The sequence below is a fragment of the Hibiscus syriacus genome, unplaced genomic scaffold (assembly GCF_006381635.1).
Source record: "Hibiscus syriacus cultivar Baekdansim isolate YM2019G1 unplaced genomic scaffold, ASM638163v2 tig00110387_pilon, whole genome shotgun sequence".
In the NCBI taxonomy this organism is placed as follows: domain Eukaryota; kingdom Viridiplantae; phylum Streptophyta; class Magnoliopsida; order Malvales; family Malvaceae; genus Hibiscus; species Hibiscus syriacus.
The window spans coordinates 4,535,952-4,553,790 of record NW_024062717.1 but is presented as its reverse complement, the minus strand read 5'-3'; the positions used below and the strand labels follow the sequence as shown (position 1 = coordinate 4,553,790).

Here is a 17,839-nt window from a genome sequence, read left to right as displayed (position 1 = left end):
GTTTTTGGGTACCCACAACTCCTTGAACCGTACATTTTTACTTTAAAAAGGAAACACCTAAATTTTTCGAAGCCAGATTTCTTTAATTCACATTTATTAAATAAAAAATAAAAAATTAGAGAATGTCGTGGTTTTTTTAAAAAAATCAAAAAATCATTTCGACAAAAGGCATATCCAAAGTTGGTGAGGTATCATCAAGAATGAGAAATTCTGAATCATGAGAAAAGGCTGTGTTGGAAAAAGAAATATAGTTTCATGAAAAAAACATCATAAAAAAATTTGGTGTCGAGATTAAAAAGAAACTAACACTTTTAAGTAAGGGAATATCTTATGAAAATAGATGATACAACCTTAGGAGAAGAATTATCATGGTTATTGAGGTTGGTGGCATAGACAAGACAACCAAAGACCTTTAAATGAGAGAAATTAGAAAGCTTTTTGTAAAAAACTTCAAAAGTGATTTTTCAACTAAAGATAAATGTAGGTAATATGTTTATTAGGTAACAGGAAATAGATACCCATTCTCTCCGGAATTTGATAGGTACATTAGATTGAAAGCGAACTACACAAGCAACTTCAATCAAGTGCATTTGTTTTCGTTCAGTAACCCCTTTCTATTGTGGGGTACAAACGCGACTACTTTGATAAATAACATCAAGGGGAGAAAAAAAAGTGAGCAATCATAATTAAAAAACTCTGGCCCATTATCATTTCATATGGTTGAAATATAGTTAAAAAAATTGTGTTTGAACCATGGTAAATAAACTTTCGAAATACGATAAAATGTTAAAGATCAACATGTATTAATTCAAAAGGTTTTGTAGATATTGAAGTACTCAGAGGAAAAAAATTTCTAGACGGTTTCACTAGATGAGAAATCAAGCTGTTGAAAACCAAACCAATCCACCGAAAGGTGGAATTAAAAATTCTAGACGGTTTCACTAGATGACAAATCAAGCTGTTGAAAACCAAACCAATCCACCGAATTTTTGTAGTAAAAAAAGGGCTGCATAAATTGTCAATTAGGAGTTGTCTTTTGTTGAATTTTGGTAATGATAAAATTACACTTTTAGTCATTGTAATTTAGGATATTTACAAATTAGTCCTTAAGTTTCAACTATAAATACCCTAGCTCATTTAGCTTCAAAACCATCCTAAAGCATTCTAGCTTTCTTCCAATACTAGAGAGAATTTAGAGAGTTTCTTGAGAGTTGTTTTCTCCTTTTTATCAAGAGAGAATTATCATTGTTTTCTCCTTGGTAGATTAGAGAAGTTGTAATTCCTATTTTCTCATAGTGAAATTCTTCTACCGTTGCCCATGGTTTTTACCCTATATTATTTAGGGGTTTTCCACATAAATTTTGTGTCTTCTTTATCTTAATTTTTATTTTCTCAAATTATCAGTTGCGATTTTGCTCTATTCGATAACCATCTTCCGTAACAATTGATATTAGAGCCAAATTTGAGTGTGTAATATCTGCTTATTATCTTTGTGGTTGCCACCAAAAGGTGGATCCTCCAACATAAGAAAGTAAGAAATTATTACTCATTCTTTGAAGGTTCCAGAGAACTATTCACGATAGTGAAATAGTGAGAGCTATCCATAATAGAAGCTATGACAACAAAATTTGATATTGAAAAATTCAATGGGAGAAATTTCTCATTGTGGAAATTGAAGATGAAGACCATCATGAGGAAAGACGGGTGTCTAGCAACTATCAGTGAAAGGCCGGTGGATTTCACAGATGACAACAAATGGATCGAAATGGACGGGAATGCTATGGCAAACTTTAATCTAGCATTAGCAGATAAAGTATTGTCAAGTATCGAGGAGAAGAAGACAGCTAAGGAGATATGAGATTATCTCACCAAATTGTACGAGGCCACATCGTTGCACAATAAAATTTTCCTTAAGAGGAAATTGTACACTCTCCAGATGCCGGAATCTACTTCAGTGACGGAGCACTTAAACACACTGAACACTTTTTTTCTCATCTTACATCTTTAATATGTACAATAGGAGAACAAGAACGTGCTGAACTTCTACTTTAAAGTCTACATGATTCGTATGATCAACTTGACAAACAGTAAAGTCACCAATCTAGTCTTCGATGACGTTGCAGCTACTATTCTACAAGAAGAAAATCGAATCAAAAACAAGGAAGACAGAAAAGTAAATCTACAACAAGCAGAAGCGTTAACAACGATGAGAGGGAGATCAATAGAACGTGGCCAAAGCAGCAGTTACAAACATGGTAGATCGAAGTCAAGAAGAAAGAAGAATTTAAAGTGCTACAACTGTGGAAAGAAGGGTCACTTGAAGAAGGATTGTTGGAGTCTAAATAAAAACTCCAATCCACAAGGCAATACTGCAAACACTTCAGATGATGGAGATGTTATATGTTGTGAAGTGTCAACCGCCGTGGAAGGTAGAAAGAGATATGCAGACATATGACTCATTGATTCGGGAGCAACATATCACATGACCTCAAGAAGAGAATGGTTCCATCATTATAAAACTGTCTCAGGAGGATCTGTGTATAGTTGCAATGATCATGCCTTAGAGATCATTGGCGTGGGAACCATCAAATTGAAGATGTATGATGGAACAATTAAAGTTGTTCGAGATGTGCGGCACGTGAAAGGCCTGAAGAAAAATTTATTATCCTAATGATTGTTGGATAATAATGCAAGTAAGATTGAAACACAGAAATGAATCATGAAGGTGTTCCGTGGAGCGCTTGTGGTGCTGAAAGGCGAAAAGATAGCAGCAAACTTGTACATGTTGAAGGGAGAGACTTTGCTAGAAGCAGAAGCCTCTGTTGCCTAATGTAGTTCAGATTCTACAATGCTATGGTATCAGAAACTTGGACACATATCAGAACGAGGAATGAAAGTTCTTGTGGAGCAAAAGCTACTTCCAGGCTTAACAAAGGTATCACTTACTTTGTGTGAGCATTGCATAACAAGTAAGTAGCACCGGTTGAAATTCAACACGTCAAATTCTAGAGGAAAAAATGTTCTAGAATTGGTTCATTCTGACGTATGGGAAGCACCAGTTACATCCCTAGGTAGAGCAAAATATTTTGTCTCATTTATTGATGATTACTCCAGGAGATGTTGGGTGTACCCTATTAAGAAGAAGTCATATGTGTTTTCAACTTTCAAAAACTTCAAAGCGCGAGTGGAACTTGATTCTGGAAATAAGATCAAGTGTTTTAGAACAGATAATGGAGGAGAATACACAAGCGAAGAATTTGATGACTTTTGCATGAAAGAAGGCATCAAAAGACAGTTCACAGTGGCGAACACTCCTCAACAAAATGGAGTGGCAAAGCGGATAAACAGAACCTTGTTAGAAAGAACAAGAGCAATGTTGAGGGATGCATGCCTAGAAAAATCGTTCTGGGCAGAAGCAATCAATACTGCCTGTTATTTGGTGAATCGAGCTCCATCAACTGCAATAGAGCTAAAAACACCAATGGAGATGTGGACTGGTAAACCAGCTGATTATTCAAACCTCTATGTATTTGGAAGTATTGTGTACGTGATGTACAACTCCCAAAAAATCTCAAAGCTGAATCCAAAATCCAGGAAATGCAAATTCTTGTGGTATGCTGATGGAGTCAAGGGGTATCGCTTGTGGGATCCCACTGCCCGCAAAGTGATCATCAGCAGGGATGTTATCTTTGTAGAAGATAAACTACAAAGAAAAGAAGACGATGATAGTGCTGAAAAGTCAGAGACTACATAGATACATGTGGAAAAGGAGGTTGAACAAGGAGATTCTTCTGAAGTAGAACCAGCACATGATGAATAAGAACCAAAGAGTTCTGAAACTCCAACAACTCGTCAATCAGATCATGTAAGAAGATGTCCCAATTGGCACTCAGATTATTTTATAGAAGGAAATGTTGCATATTGCCTTTTAACAGAGGACGGTGAGCCATCAACATACCAGGAGGCAATAAACAGCTCAGATGCTTCACCGTGGATGATGGCGATGCAAGAAGAAATTGAAGCCCTTCATAAAAATAATACATGGGACCTTGTGCCACTACCACAAGGAAGGAAGCCAATTGGTAACAAATGGATCTTCAAAATCAAGCGAAATGGTGATGATCAAGTGGAGAGGTATTGTGCAAGACTGGTGGTCAAAGGATATGCTCAAAAAGAAGGTATTGATTTCAATGAAATATTTTCTCTTATGGTTCGACTAACAACAGTTCGAGTAGTTTTGGCAATGTGTGCTACATTGGACTTACATCTAGAGCAGCTAGATGTTAAAAAAGCTTTTCTTCATGGAAATATTGAAGAAGAAATTTATATGCTCCAGCCTGAAGGTTTTGAAGAAAAAGAAAAGAAGAACTTGGTTTGCAGGTTGAACAAATCTTTGTACGGTCTAAAGTAGGCGCCGAGGTGTTGGTATAAGAGATTTGATTCCTTCATTATGTGCCTTGGATACAATAGACTTAATGCAGACCCTTGCGCTTATTTCAAGAGGTCTGGTGATAACGATTTTGTTATATTGTTGTTGTATGTGGATGACATGTTGGTTGCAGGACCCAACAAAGATCATATTGAAGAATTGAAGGCACAACTGGCTAGGGAATTTGAAATGGAGGACTTGGGATCAGTAAAAAAGATTCTAGAGATGCAAATTCACCGAGACAGAAGTAATAGAAAGATTTGGCTTTCACAAAAGAATTACTTGAAGAAGATCTTGTCACGATTCAGCATGCAAGATTGTAAGCCAATTTCTACCCCTCTTTCTACTAACTTCAAATTATCCTCCAGTATGAGTCCTAGCATTGAAGAAGAGAGGATGGATATGTCTCGAGTACCGTATGCATCGGCAGTGGGAAGTTTAATGTTCGCTATGATATGCATTAGACCAGGCATTACACAAACAGTGGGAGTGATTAGTCGGTACATGGTGAATCCAGGCAAAGAGCATTGAAATACAGTAAAGATGATCCTGAGATACATCAAAGGGACCTCAAATTTTGCATTATGTTACGGAGGATCAAACTTACTAATCAATGGGTATTTAGATTCTGACTATGCAGGGGATTTGGATAGAAGCAAATCTACTACAGGATATGTGTTCAAAGCTGCTGGTGGAGCTGTAAGTTGGGTTTCAAAATTGCAGTCAGTTGTGGCTACATCCATAATAGAAGCATAATATGTAGCAGCTACACAAGCCAGTAAAGAAGCAATTTGGTTGAAGATGCTATTGGAGGAGCTTGGGCACAATCAAGAGTATATCTCTCTGTTTTGTGACAATCAAAGCGCCTTGCATTTAGCAAGGAATCCAACATTTCATTCAATGACAAAGAACATACGAGTTTAATACCATTTCATTTGTGAAAAGGAGGAAGAAGGAACAGTAGATATGCAGAAGATCCATACCAAAGACAACATAACAGATTTCATGATGAAGGCGATCAACGCTGATAAATTTACTTGGTGTCGATTCTCTTGTGGCATGTCAGAAACATAAGCAACATGATGGTACAAGGTAGAAAGAATGGTGTGAAGATATGATTGTTCCAATCAAATCTTCAAGTGGGAGATTGTTGAAAACCAAACCAATCCACCGAAAGGTGGAATTAAAAATCCACCGAATTTTTGTAGTCAAGAAGGGGTTGCATAAATTGTCAATTAGGAGTTGTCTTTTGTTGAATTTTGGTAATGATAAAATTACACTTTTAGTCATTGTAATTTAGGGTATTTACAAATTAGTCCTTAAGTTTCAACTATAAATACCCTAGCTCATTTAGTTTCAAAACCATCCCAAAGCATTCTAGCTTTCTTCCAATACTAGAGAGAATTTAGAGAGTTTCTTGAGAGTTGTTTCTCCTTTTTATCAAGAGAGAATTATCATTGTGTTCTCCTTGGTAGATGAGAGAGGTTGTAATTCCTATTTTTTCATAGTGAAATTCTTCTACCGTTGCCAGTGGTTTTTACCCTATATTATTTAGGGGTTTTCCACGTAAATTTTGTGTCTTCTTTATCTTAATTTTTATTTTCTCAAATTATCAGTTACGATTTTGTTCTATCCGATAGCCGTCTTCCGCAACACAAGCATTTATCAACACAATCAGTATGAAATCTTAAATATGAAAGAACATGCAATTTGTGCATTTTATTGATTGTGGATGATCCTATCGGGCGTGCCAAAGTTTCATACTATCAATAGAAGATTGACAGACAACATGAGAAGCGAAAACAAATAAATGTGAATAAGGTTTTGAAACACCTGAAATCTGAGGTGGATTACTATGAACATCAAATGATGGTGACTTAAATAGGTACAAACCACCATCATTCCTACCAATCTCCTTCATCCTTCCAGTGGAGAGCTCCTGAAGAAGGCAAAAATGAGGAATAAAAAAGAACGAAACAATTTATATCATTAGTAAGTTTCGAAACAGAAAGAAGTTTATAATGGAAATCCGATACAAGAAGAACATTATGTATAAGATGATTATTAAAAAGAATAGAACTAGTGTGGGTTGTTAGGACGGTTTTACCATTTAGGAGGCGGACAAATCGTGAATTCAAAACACATGGAATATGATCTACTAAACAATAAAAGTCAAACAATACATGGTTGGTGGCCCCCGTGTCCAAAATCAGAGTGCAAATGTCATAAAGATTCGCAAGTACCATTACCTACGACACTGATCGTTGGTTTTGAAGGAGCCTTTTGTAATAAGGCAAGAATCTGATTGTATTGTTCCTAAGAAAAAAATAGTGTCGCTGGAGTATAAGAAGCAGGCACTTGTAAACTGGAATCAAGAAGATGAACTTTATAAGGATCCTAATTTGTGGTTAAGGCAACTTGTGTTTCTTTTTTCTTCTTGAATCTGAAATCATGAGGAAAATCGATGCGGTAATAACAATTCTCTTTTTTGTATCCCTTAATTTTACATGATCACACACACCATTGATGTAACACCTACGATCCGTATACTTATACTAATACAGGTTATAGTTGTCAAATGATTTACTTAAAACATTTCCCAACTCAAAAGTGATTAAAATTAATTTCTCCAAAAGTGTAGTTATTATTATAAAATATTAAATCACATAAAATTGTTGCATAATATTTAAAACATATATTAATATCAACTAAATCCATTTATAAAAGTAATATTGGTTAATACCATCCATGATGAAATAGGGTAAACAGTTTAGTTTAGCCATTACAAACTATTTCCAAAATAGTTCAACAAAGCAATATTCATAAGTACATGTCACTAACTAAGTCAAAATCACATCAAAGGATGTCTTACTTATATTGTAATATACTCCTCAATGCTTGGTGTTGCTCAGCACTCCTTACTTCTACTCCTGATCTTTACCTAAACATGAAAATCATCACACGCTAAGTATATACTTAGTGAGACAATTAAAATAATAAACAGTGCAATATAACTCATGCATGAAATTAAATGTCATTTTCCCAATGCCATAATATCACCTTACCTGCATGTCCAATATTTTTTACCATAATCAAAATGACATGATATAAATATAATTATCTTACCAATAACTATAGCCCAATTTATTAGTCCATGAGGAACCTGGTATATGCGTCTAGGGTTGTAAAATCGGGTAATCGTTCAGGTTTCAGTCGGATCCTGTCAGGTCGGGTAAAATCGGATACAGGTCAAGTCAGGTAAATTTGATGCTTCGACTCAGATCAGATTGGGTCTAGGTTAAATCAGGTCGGGTAATTTTCAGGTTGATTTGACACCAGGTACAATTCAGGTTTAGGTCGGGCTACTTTCAGTTCAGATCGATGACAGTTCAGGTCCGGAGCAGTTAAAAAACAGGTTAATTCAGGTTCGGATGAACTTCAGGCGGATCTCGTTCAGATCGGGTCACATCATTGGCAGATAAAATTCAGGTCGGATCTCTATCAGATACGAATTGAGTTCAAATTGGTTAATTTTTATTTTTGGATTAATTATTTTCGTCTTTCGCGAACGCTGAATTGTAATTTGTAATTGTATATTATTTAGAGTAAATTACTAAGAATATAAATAATAATTGTTCAATTTTATGAAAAAAATACAAATTCAAGAATTAAATTGAACAAATATGAAATTACAAATTAAAATTTAAATAAATTAAACAACACACATTGATTAGGGATCAAATAGAAATAATTTTAAATTGTGAGCTTGAAATTAATAAAAAAAATACTAAATTATACCCATTTAAAAAGTTATGGGCCAATTAAAAAATATAAATAAGTAATAAGTATGGGTCAATTTCAGATGCAAATATAATTTGGAGGACTAAATTGAATAAATATGAAACAAAAAATAAAAAATTAAATAAATAAAACAATACAAAGGAATCAAATCGAAATAATTTTAAATTGTGAGGTTTAAATTAATACAAAAAAGTACTAAATGATACCCATTTAAAAAGTTATGGGTCAATTAAAAAATATAACTAAGTAATAAGTCTGAATCAATTTCAGATACAAATATAATTTGAATGACTAAATTGAATAAATATGAAATTAAAAATAAAAATTTAAATAAATTAAACAACACACATTGATGAGGGATCAAATCAAAATAATTTTAAATTGTGAGGTTTAAATTAATACAAAAAAGTACTAAATTATACCCATTTAAAAAGTTATGGGCCAGTTAAAAATAGAAATAAGTAATAAGTATGGGTCAATTTCAGATGCAAATATAATTTTAAGGACTAAATTGAACAAATATGAAATTATAAATTTAAATTTAAATAAATAAAACAACACAAAGGGATCAAACCGAAATGATTGCAAAATGTGAGAAAAAAATTGAAACAACTATAATATATATATATATAATATAAAGTATATGTATTATATATATAAACTATATAGTTTATATTTAAATTATTACATACTATATATAAACTATATATTATGTATAAACTATATATACCATGTATAAACTATAATACTATATAGTTTATATATGAGCTATTGAACTATATAGAAACCACATAGTTTATTAATATAAATTATATAGTTTATATATAAATTATATATGAAATATATATATAAACTATACAATTTATATTTATATATTATGTATAATTATAAATAATATATATTGTATACATTATATAGTTTATTACTATAAACTATATAGTTTATATATATATAGTATATATGGTTTAGGGTTTAGGGTTTAAGATTTAGGGTTAATTTATGGAATTATATAGTTTATAGATAGTAGTATTTAAACTATATATAAACAATATAAACTAACGTATACTATATGTAAACTATATACACTATATATATATATGAACTATAGTTTACATGTGAACTATATATATAAACTATATAGTTTACATATGAACTATATATATACTATAGTTGATATTTATATATGAACTATAGTTTATATATAAAGTATATAGTTTATATACTAACTATAGTCTACATATAAATTATAGTTGATATTTACATATGAACTATAGTTTACATATGAACTATATATATATAGTTTATTAGTGAACTATATACACTATATTTAAAAAAATTGCATTCATTTAAAAAATTGAAAACAAAATTATAATATATATATATATATAATATAAGTTTATATATAAACTATATTTATATTATAAACTATATAATTATTATAAGCTATATATATATATATATTATGTTTATATGAACTATATATAAACTATATATGTATAAACTATATAAAATATATAGTTTATAAATTATAAATTATATTAATATAGTATATATATGTATGTATAATTAATATAAGTAATCTATAGAATATATATATATATAGTTTATAGAAACCCTATGCATGAACTATATTAAGTAATAAAAAATATAGTTTATAAAAATTCTAAACCCTACCTAAATATCGAACCTTAAATGTTAAACCTTAAATGTTAAACCTTAAATCTTACACCCTAAACACTATGCATAAACAATAGTTAATATATGTAACCTATAATATATGTATATATACAATCTATGTATAAACTATGTATAACATATATAAACTATATATATATAACATATAATATATGTATATATACAATCTATTTATATGTTATATAAACTATATATGTAACCTATACTTTATAAACAATAGTTTATATTAGTGTACTATATAGTTTATACTTTATAACCTATTGTATATAATTTATAAACTATAGTTTATATTAATGTACTATATAGTTTATATTAATGTTAATTATCTTAACTATAATTTATATTAATATAGTATATAGTTTATAAACTATACAATATAATTTATAACATATAGTTTATATTAATATTAATTTTATAGACTATATTTTATATTAATATTAATTACAAATTATAAACTATATTATATTAATATAGGTTAATATTAATATTAATTATAATATATATTTATTTTAATATTAATTATAAATACCATTTTCTCCCGCCTCTTCCCGCCAAACCCTTCCTCGTTTATTTTCGGTCTCTATTCTTCCCCGCTCAACATCCAAAAGTTTTCGAACACCGGTCAGTAAGGGATCTGAGTTGCAGGCTCAGTTGAACTCGGTTCTGGAGGATTTGAAGACAACGATTACCCTTCTCTGTTCGCTTGCCGCTAGCTGAGTCCGCCCGGTTATTTTAACCCCCTCTCTCCCTATTCTCACACTCTCTCTCCGATTTTCTCTGCTTTCATACAACGTTTGTTCTCTTACGTTACTAATAATCTCTTTATTGTTCCCTGATTTGTCTATTTCTAAAGGAGCAGTGGAGATCCGTTTATCTTTTTACCTTTCTGGATAAGGTTAGATTCTTCATGTAAATCTTCTCTCTTTGATTCTTTGGCGGTGAAGTTTCTTCCCTTGATTTTGATTTGTTTGATTCTTAGTAATAGATATTTGGATCTGGTAGCGATTTTTTTGTTCCAAAGTAGTTTTTGTGAAGAAAATGGTTCCTCAAAATTCGGGGTCAGATTTGACAGGTCTATTCCTGAGGGCAATGACCTTGGTGGTCTTTGTGAAGAAGATCATGGTTTCTTCTGTGCTGGTGGCTTATTCAACCCATCTTTCATTTTAAACACCTTTTCTGGTTTTTTGTGGACCTTTTGTCTAATCTTATAAATTATGTTTTGTTCTACAGCTAGCTCACTACGTTTGGATAGTTCTGGAGGTGATGATGTTGACAAGCTGATCATTAATGAAATTTTTGAGGTTTGTATCACTGGTTAATACGTGAGAGCTATTGTTTTATCATGGTCACAATTATTTTCTCTAAAACTGTCTCATTTTTTAGGTCGCATTGAATGAAATCAAAAGCAGTCCCTTGATATTGTTTGTGAAAGACATAGAGAAGTCTATAGCTGGAAATACTGATATATATACTGCCTTGAAGAGTAAGCTTGAGAATTTGCCAACAAACATTGTAGTAATTGGTTCTCATACACAGATGGATAACCACAAGGAAAAAGTAAGCAAGTTACTATATTTTGTTTAGCTCTGCTTCTTTCTTTTGTGCTTTACAAATTACTTTTTAACGGATTGTTGTTGCCAATTGTGTTTCTGCAGTCCCACCCTGGCAGTCTTCTGTTCCCAAAGTTTGGTTCCAACCAGACTGTTCTGCTTGATCTTGCTTTTCCAGTATGACCCTTTTATTTTGCCTAATTTCTTTTACCTGAAAGATTGAGTATATTGACAAAGTGTTCTAACTGTTCAATGGCGGTCTAAATTTAACTATATACCTGACTTGTCCTAGTGGTTTTTAACTCTCTGCTTGTGTTAACCTTTAGAAGGATCATGTGTGATCATATGATAATGTGTCAAAGGTTTACACTTGTATTTATACATGTTGAAACGACATCCTTTGTCCCTTGGAATATGGTATTCTCCTATTTTTCCTAGCGTTCTCCTTCCAATAACACACCTGATGTATCGTTACCTGTGCAGGATAATTTGGTAGACTTCATGAAAGGGGTAAAGAAACAGCTAAAACCATGAAACAAGTAACTCGCCTTTTCCCTAACAAAGTGACAATCCAGTTGCCTCAGGTGCATATTTGTGGGTTCCTGCATCAGTTACCCTCATAAATCATATCTTGTTACTTGTTAGAATATTGAAACACTTAATTTAATATTCCTGAATCGTATCAGGATGAAGCTTTACTTTTGGACTGGAAGCAGCAGTTAGAACGGGACATTGAAACTCTTAAAGAACAGGCAAATTTTGTTAGCATTCGATCAGTGAGTAACACTTTAATCCTGCTCTGTTTTTTCTTTTTTTCCAGCTGTGTGCTCCCTGTTTCTGGATGATATTAAAAGCTTCTGTCTCAAAGTAAATTGCCTGAATCTGACTTATTTTACTGTCCATGTGTAGGGTAAGTAACCTTATTGAGATGGATGAAAAGTTTATAATAAAAATACACACCTCCTCGTCCACTTCTCCCGAACAGACAGAAGTTGCCTTCTGTTTCCTTGATATATAGGAATTTCTGAATTGTTAATGTGTTTGTCTTAGTATATTTTGTTTGTATTATATCATTATGTGCCTCTACATCCATGCATGATGATTAATGTAATTTTGCAATGAAGTTTAGCTTCATATTCTGATGACGAAAATGTTGTTCCTCTTTCACTACAGTGGTGAGGACCATGTGAGTTGTTTGAACTGAAATAGTGTTATCGACGGTCTTCGACAGGGATAAGCTTATTGGTTCTATTAGTGTGCACAAGAACATCGGGATTTTGGATTTCGAAGCATCAAATTTATTTTACCATGTGAGTTGTACCAGATTTGCAGGTTATACTATTAAGTCTCTTTTAGTTTATGAATTTTGAACCGGTCTTTTCATAATTTGGTATGTTTGCTTTTGGAAATTGATGTTTTTTCAAATGCAGTGAAAAATACAAAAATTTGTTTGGCTTGATATAGCGCCAGGCCTATCTAATCTAGAGTCTATTGTTAATTGATAAAAAGATTTAGGAGTTTATAATCTTATTTTTCATGTCAGGGTGGTTTTGGTAGAGTCTGGAACCATGGTTTATTGGCAAATATCATTGAAGAGGAGGTTTATGTTCTAGTCATTGATGAGGTACACTCTTGGCTCTGTTGGTTTTTCACCTGCATGCTTGGTTGCTTTAATTCGTTCTAAGTTGATTTTTTTTCAATGTTACTGTATAAATTGTCCAACTGTCCAAGTTATGCTAAGTGATGGATGCATTTGGGAGTGGGAGCGATATACATCATTTGAAAGTTTTCTTTTATTGCTTGTTTGTTTATATCTTTCATTTCTTTTTTCTCTTATCTGTGCTTCTATTATTTTTCAGATTATTACATTTGATAGCTATGGTGTTTCGGGTCATTGCAACCATGGTGATGTGCATCGTGGGGTAGTGTAAGTTAAAATCATTTTATATTCTTCAACTCAATTGCACAGAAGTAACATTTTAATTGTTCATAGCATAAAGCATTAGAGGAAAATAAAATGTGCTATTGCCTACATATAACTATTTAATGGTAACTCACCTTTTCCATCATTTTTTCATTATTATTTGAAAAGAGAATATTTAATTTTTCTTTTAAATTTTTAGGGTGTTTAATGGTCCCTGAAACTATTGGAATTGGAGATTATGTCTTATTTATTCCCTTCAAAGGTGTAACTTAATATTTTATATTTATTATGTTTATTTAATAAAAGTTTCAAATAGTTCATTAATATTTTTTTTGTAGGGTGTCTTACAAGAATCAATATTTGATGCTTGATTCTGCATTATTTTATTTTATATTGTTTGCTTCTGTTTGATATTGTTTGTTTCTACTTGATATTTGTAAGGGGTTTGGTAAAGTCGGAAATGTTTGGCACTGTTGGCCATTGAATTTCTTTTGATTTTACCACTGATTGTATGTTTTCTTAATGTAGGGATCGGAACGGTTTTGTGTTTAGGGAGTAAGGAGATTGAAAGATAGAGAATTGCACAGCGATTTATAGTGATTCGACTTTATCAACCAAAGTCTACGTTCACTACCTTAACTCCTCACTAAGGATTTTCAACAAATTCACTAATTTTTTTTCTTTTGAAGACAAAGAGATAACTTTATAACTCTTTAGTTTTTCCGGGTTAAATTAGAATCTTTCTCTTTTATAAAAGGATAAGAAATATAAATAAGAAAATCTCTTTAAGGTAATTGTTTACAAATATTAAGCTCACAAGAACAAAATATTTACAAGAGAAAGATGAAATAAGAATAAAAAACTCTTCTCTTGTGTTTGATTGTTTGGATAGTTGTTTTTTTTATTTTTTTCAAGCGTTATTAGTTTGTATTTATAGCTTGGAATGTGTTTGATGTCGTATATAACCGTTGAGGATGTTTTAGAGCTGTTTAGGGATGATTTTTCTATTAAAAAAGATTGCCAATAACATGGTGTATCGGTGCACTATCAAAGTATACTATCAAGGTGCATCGATATCCCTTCATTAAATTCAAATAAACTAGTCGTTACAGCATTGGTGCATTGATGCACAACAGGGTGTATTGATGCACTAATTGTATTCGAAATGGAGTGCATGGATGCATTACATGGTGCATCGATGCACTAGTGGCAAGTGCATGGATGCACTTTGACACCTTTTAGCATTTTTGCTCAAATCTGAATTTAATGGAATTTGAATTATTTTTGAAGTCTTTTTAAAATTTTGAATAAATTCAATTTAAGTCTAAAAATATTTTGCCTTTAAATTTGTTATATCGAAATATAATTTAACAATCTCTCACTTTTTAATATAACAAAACATTTGAAAATTTGTTTTTGATAAAACTTTCCCTTAATAAAATGTTTAATAAAAAGATATCAATTGTTAACAAAATGATATCAAATGTTACCAATTGTTTGAAAATATATGAAAATGTTAAGTTCCCTCTTTTTTATTAAGAAATTGAATTTTTTAAACCCAACTTCTCCCTCTTTTTGTTATATAAAAAATAATTCAATCTTTGAAGTTTAAAATAACTTTGGAGAGTAAGTAATAAGTTTGACATTTTAAATTTTTTTTAAAAAATCAAAACTCCCCCTCAATAAATGCATTCCAAACAAAATTTAACTTTAAGAATTTGACACTTAAACAAAATTGAATTTCAACAAAGAATAACAAATATGTTAGCAGTACATGAAATTCAATATATTCAAGTCTAAAATACTTTATGCAATATTAATTATTGAAATTAAGTGCATATGCATAAAGTTTTCCAAAAATGTTATGCATTTGAAAATTTTGATATCAATTATTAGAGTCTCAAGGTGAATAAAGTAACCGTCCATGATTAATTATTCAATTGATATCAATTATTAATATTTTATGCAATATTAATTATTGAAATTGAAGAATAACATTATTGAAATTATTAGACTTGCCGGGTGGAGATGAGTAACCGTCCATGATTGAGTTCCAAGCTCTTAGATTGTAGGATTGAATAAAGTACATCATCTTATTCTTCTAATGTGCATAATTTGCTCCATTGAAGAAGGGTGGCTTGTTGACCGGTTGTGAATCCATAATAGGATATTCTTCAAGATAATAAGCACTGGAGGAAAAAGTCATTTTGTTGTCGGTTGCGTCAAAAATTGGTAGAGCTTTTTCGAGGATCGTCTCAAGGTGATTAAACCTTCTTAACGAGTTAGGCTCTGATGCCAATTGTTGAGATTTTTGTAAACTCGAATCGATAACCGGAACAGTTTGCAAAGAGGGGTCGGAACGGTTTTGTGTTTAGGGAGTAAGGAGATTGAAAAATAGAGAATTACACAACGATTTATAGTAGTTCGACTTTATCAACCAAAGTTTACGTCCACTACCTTAGCTCCTCACCAAGGATCCAACAAATTCACTAATTTGTTTTTTCTTTTGAGGACAAAGAGATAACTTTACGACTCCCTAATTTTTCCGGGCTAAACTAGAACCTTTCCCTTTTACAAAAAGATAAGAAATGTAAACAAGAAAACCTCTCTAAGGTAGGTGTTTACAAGAATTAAGCTCACAAAAACAAAATATTTACAAGAGAAAGATGAAATAAGAATGAAAAACTTTTCTCTTGTGTTTGATTGCTTGGATAGTTGTTCTTTTACTTCTTCAAGTGTCTTTAGCTTGTATTTATAACTTGGAATGTGTTTAATGTCGTATATAATCGTTGGGGATGTTTTGGAGCTGTTTGGGGATGATTTTTCTATTTAAAAATGTTGCTTATAACATGGTGCATCGGTGCACTATCAAGATGCATCGATACCCCTTCATTAAATTCAAATAAACTAGTCGTTGCATCCTTGGTGCATGGATGCACAGTAGGGTGCGTCGATGCACTAATTGCATTCGAAATGGAGTGCATGGATGCACTACATGGTGCATCGATGCACTAGTGGTGGGTGCATGGATGCACTGCAAGGGTGCATGGATGCACTGTAAAGGTGTATGGATGCACTTTGACACCTTTTAGTATTTTTACTCATATCCGAATTTAATGGAATTTGAATTATTTTTGAAACCTTTTTAAAACTTTGAATAAATTCAATTCAAGTCCAAAAACATTTTTCCTTTAAATTTGTTATATCGAAACATAATTCAACACATTGCACTCACCTTGACAATTTATAAATATATAGCAAAATATTAGCCCTACTAAGCTTTCAACTTGATCATTTTTATACTTGATTTTCTTTGATCACAAAATCAATCACGATCTATACAACATCACATATTTATATCAATACATATATTAATATTGTACTAACATAAATACATTTCTAAAAAAATCCATAATCATACTTGAAACTTATTCACTATCAAAATACTTTAACACTTAATAATTCTTTTAATATTGGCACCAACTTTTCCAAATATATAAAATGGTCCTTCATCATTTTACCACTTAAACTTTCAATACCAAAATTTTCAGCATTGAAATTATTAACAACCAAGTATATTTACAAAGGCATAATTACAAATAAACACCCCAAACTATTCGAATATTGTATTTAAATCATCAAACTTTCCAAACTTCCAAAATGATCTAATTTCACATCCTAACACTCATTTAAATTCCAAAATAGAAATTTCCAGCATAGTACATCAACAATAAATCAATTACACAACAACACATTATTTTTCCAAAATTATCGATTTGGTCTCTTAACTTTTCAATAATTATCAAATGGTCCCCAAATTTCTCTAAGTCTTTTATAATACTTTCTATATCATTTCCAGTCCTTACATAATTTTCCATAATTTTCTCAACCATATAAGCCATGGTCGAATGTTCCAAAGCTTTTAGATTAGGTTTTCCATGATTTTGCTCGATTTTGATTTGTTTCAAGCATGAAATCAAGTTCCATACAACCTTAAAACATCTCTATAATCAAAACTATAATTATAGTTTGTCCGAATATCAAAGAAATATTTCTAGGAAGATTGAACATGTTTTAATAATCAAACAAGCTTAAAAAATGAATCTACAACCTCAAAAATATCAAAATTCATCATCAATTCCATAAACCCTAGAATTTTGGATCTTTAAAATCAAGCAATATTAGCAAGCATAAATGGTACCAAAAGATAGCGTTCAGTAGAGTAATTTTCTATTTCACGACATAACTCAAAATCCAAAGGAAATTGCTCAAAAATTGAAAAGAAACTTTCTCTCACCTTTGTAGGAGCTCAGGGCTGGAATGAGAAAAGGATGAACAATGTAACATGGAATTTTAGATTAATTTCATGTTAATTTACCTTTAATTTAAGCTTAAATGAATATTTTATTCATTTAATTGAGAAAAGTCCAATTTACCCTT

At 31.4% G+C, this 17,839-nt stretch overlaps 1 protein-coding gene across 1 annotated transcript; it reads left to right on the top strand.

The window, feature by feature from the left end:
* Nucleotides 1-6,612: 6,612 nt before the first annotated feature.
* LOC120122730 lies at nt 6,613-12,313 on the top strand. The gene is made up of 7 exons (XM_039141841.1): nt 6,613-6,668; nt 10,779-11,062; nt 11,156-11,226; nt 11,309-11,482; nt 11,581-11,652; nt 11,959-12,059; nt 12,162-12,313. The coding sequence occupies exons 1-6, from the start codon at nt 6,613-6,615 to the stop codon at nt 12,007-12,009; spliced, it is 708 nt and encodes a 235-aa protein (XP_038997772.1). The 3' UTR covers nt 12,010-12,059; nt 12,162-12,313.
* The last annotated feature ends 5,526 nt before the right edge of the window (nt 12,314-17,839 follow it).

Coding starts and splice junctions, on each gene's coding strand:
- LOC120122730 (XM_039141841.1), top strand. CDS start 6,613: ATGGTTGGTGGCCCCCGTGTCCAAAATCAGAGTGCAAATGTCATAAAG. Junction 11,063..11,155: donor TCATGGTTTCTTCTGTGCTG/GTGGCTTATTCA, acceptor TTTGTTCTACAG/CTAGCTCACTACGTTTGGAT. Junction 11,483..11,580: donor TGGATAACCACAAGGAAAAA/GTAAGCAAGTTA, acceptor GTGTTTCTGCAG/TCCCACCCTGGCAGTCTTCT.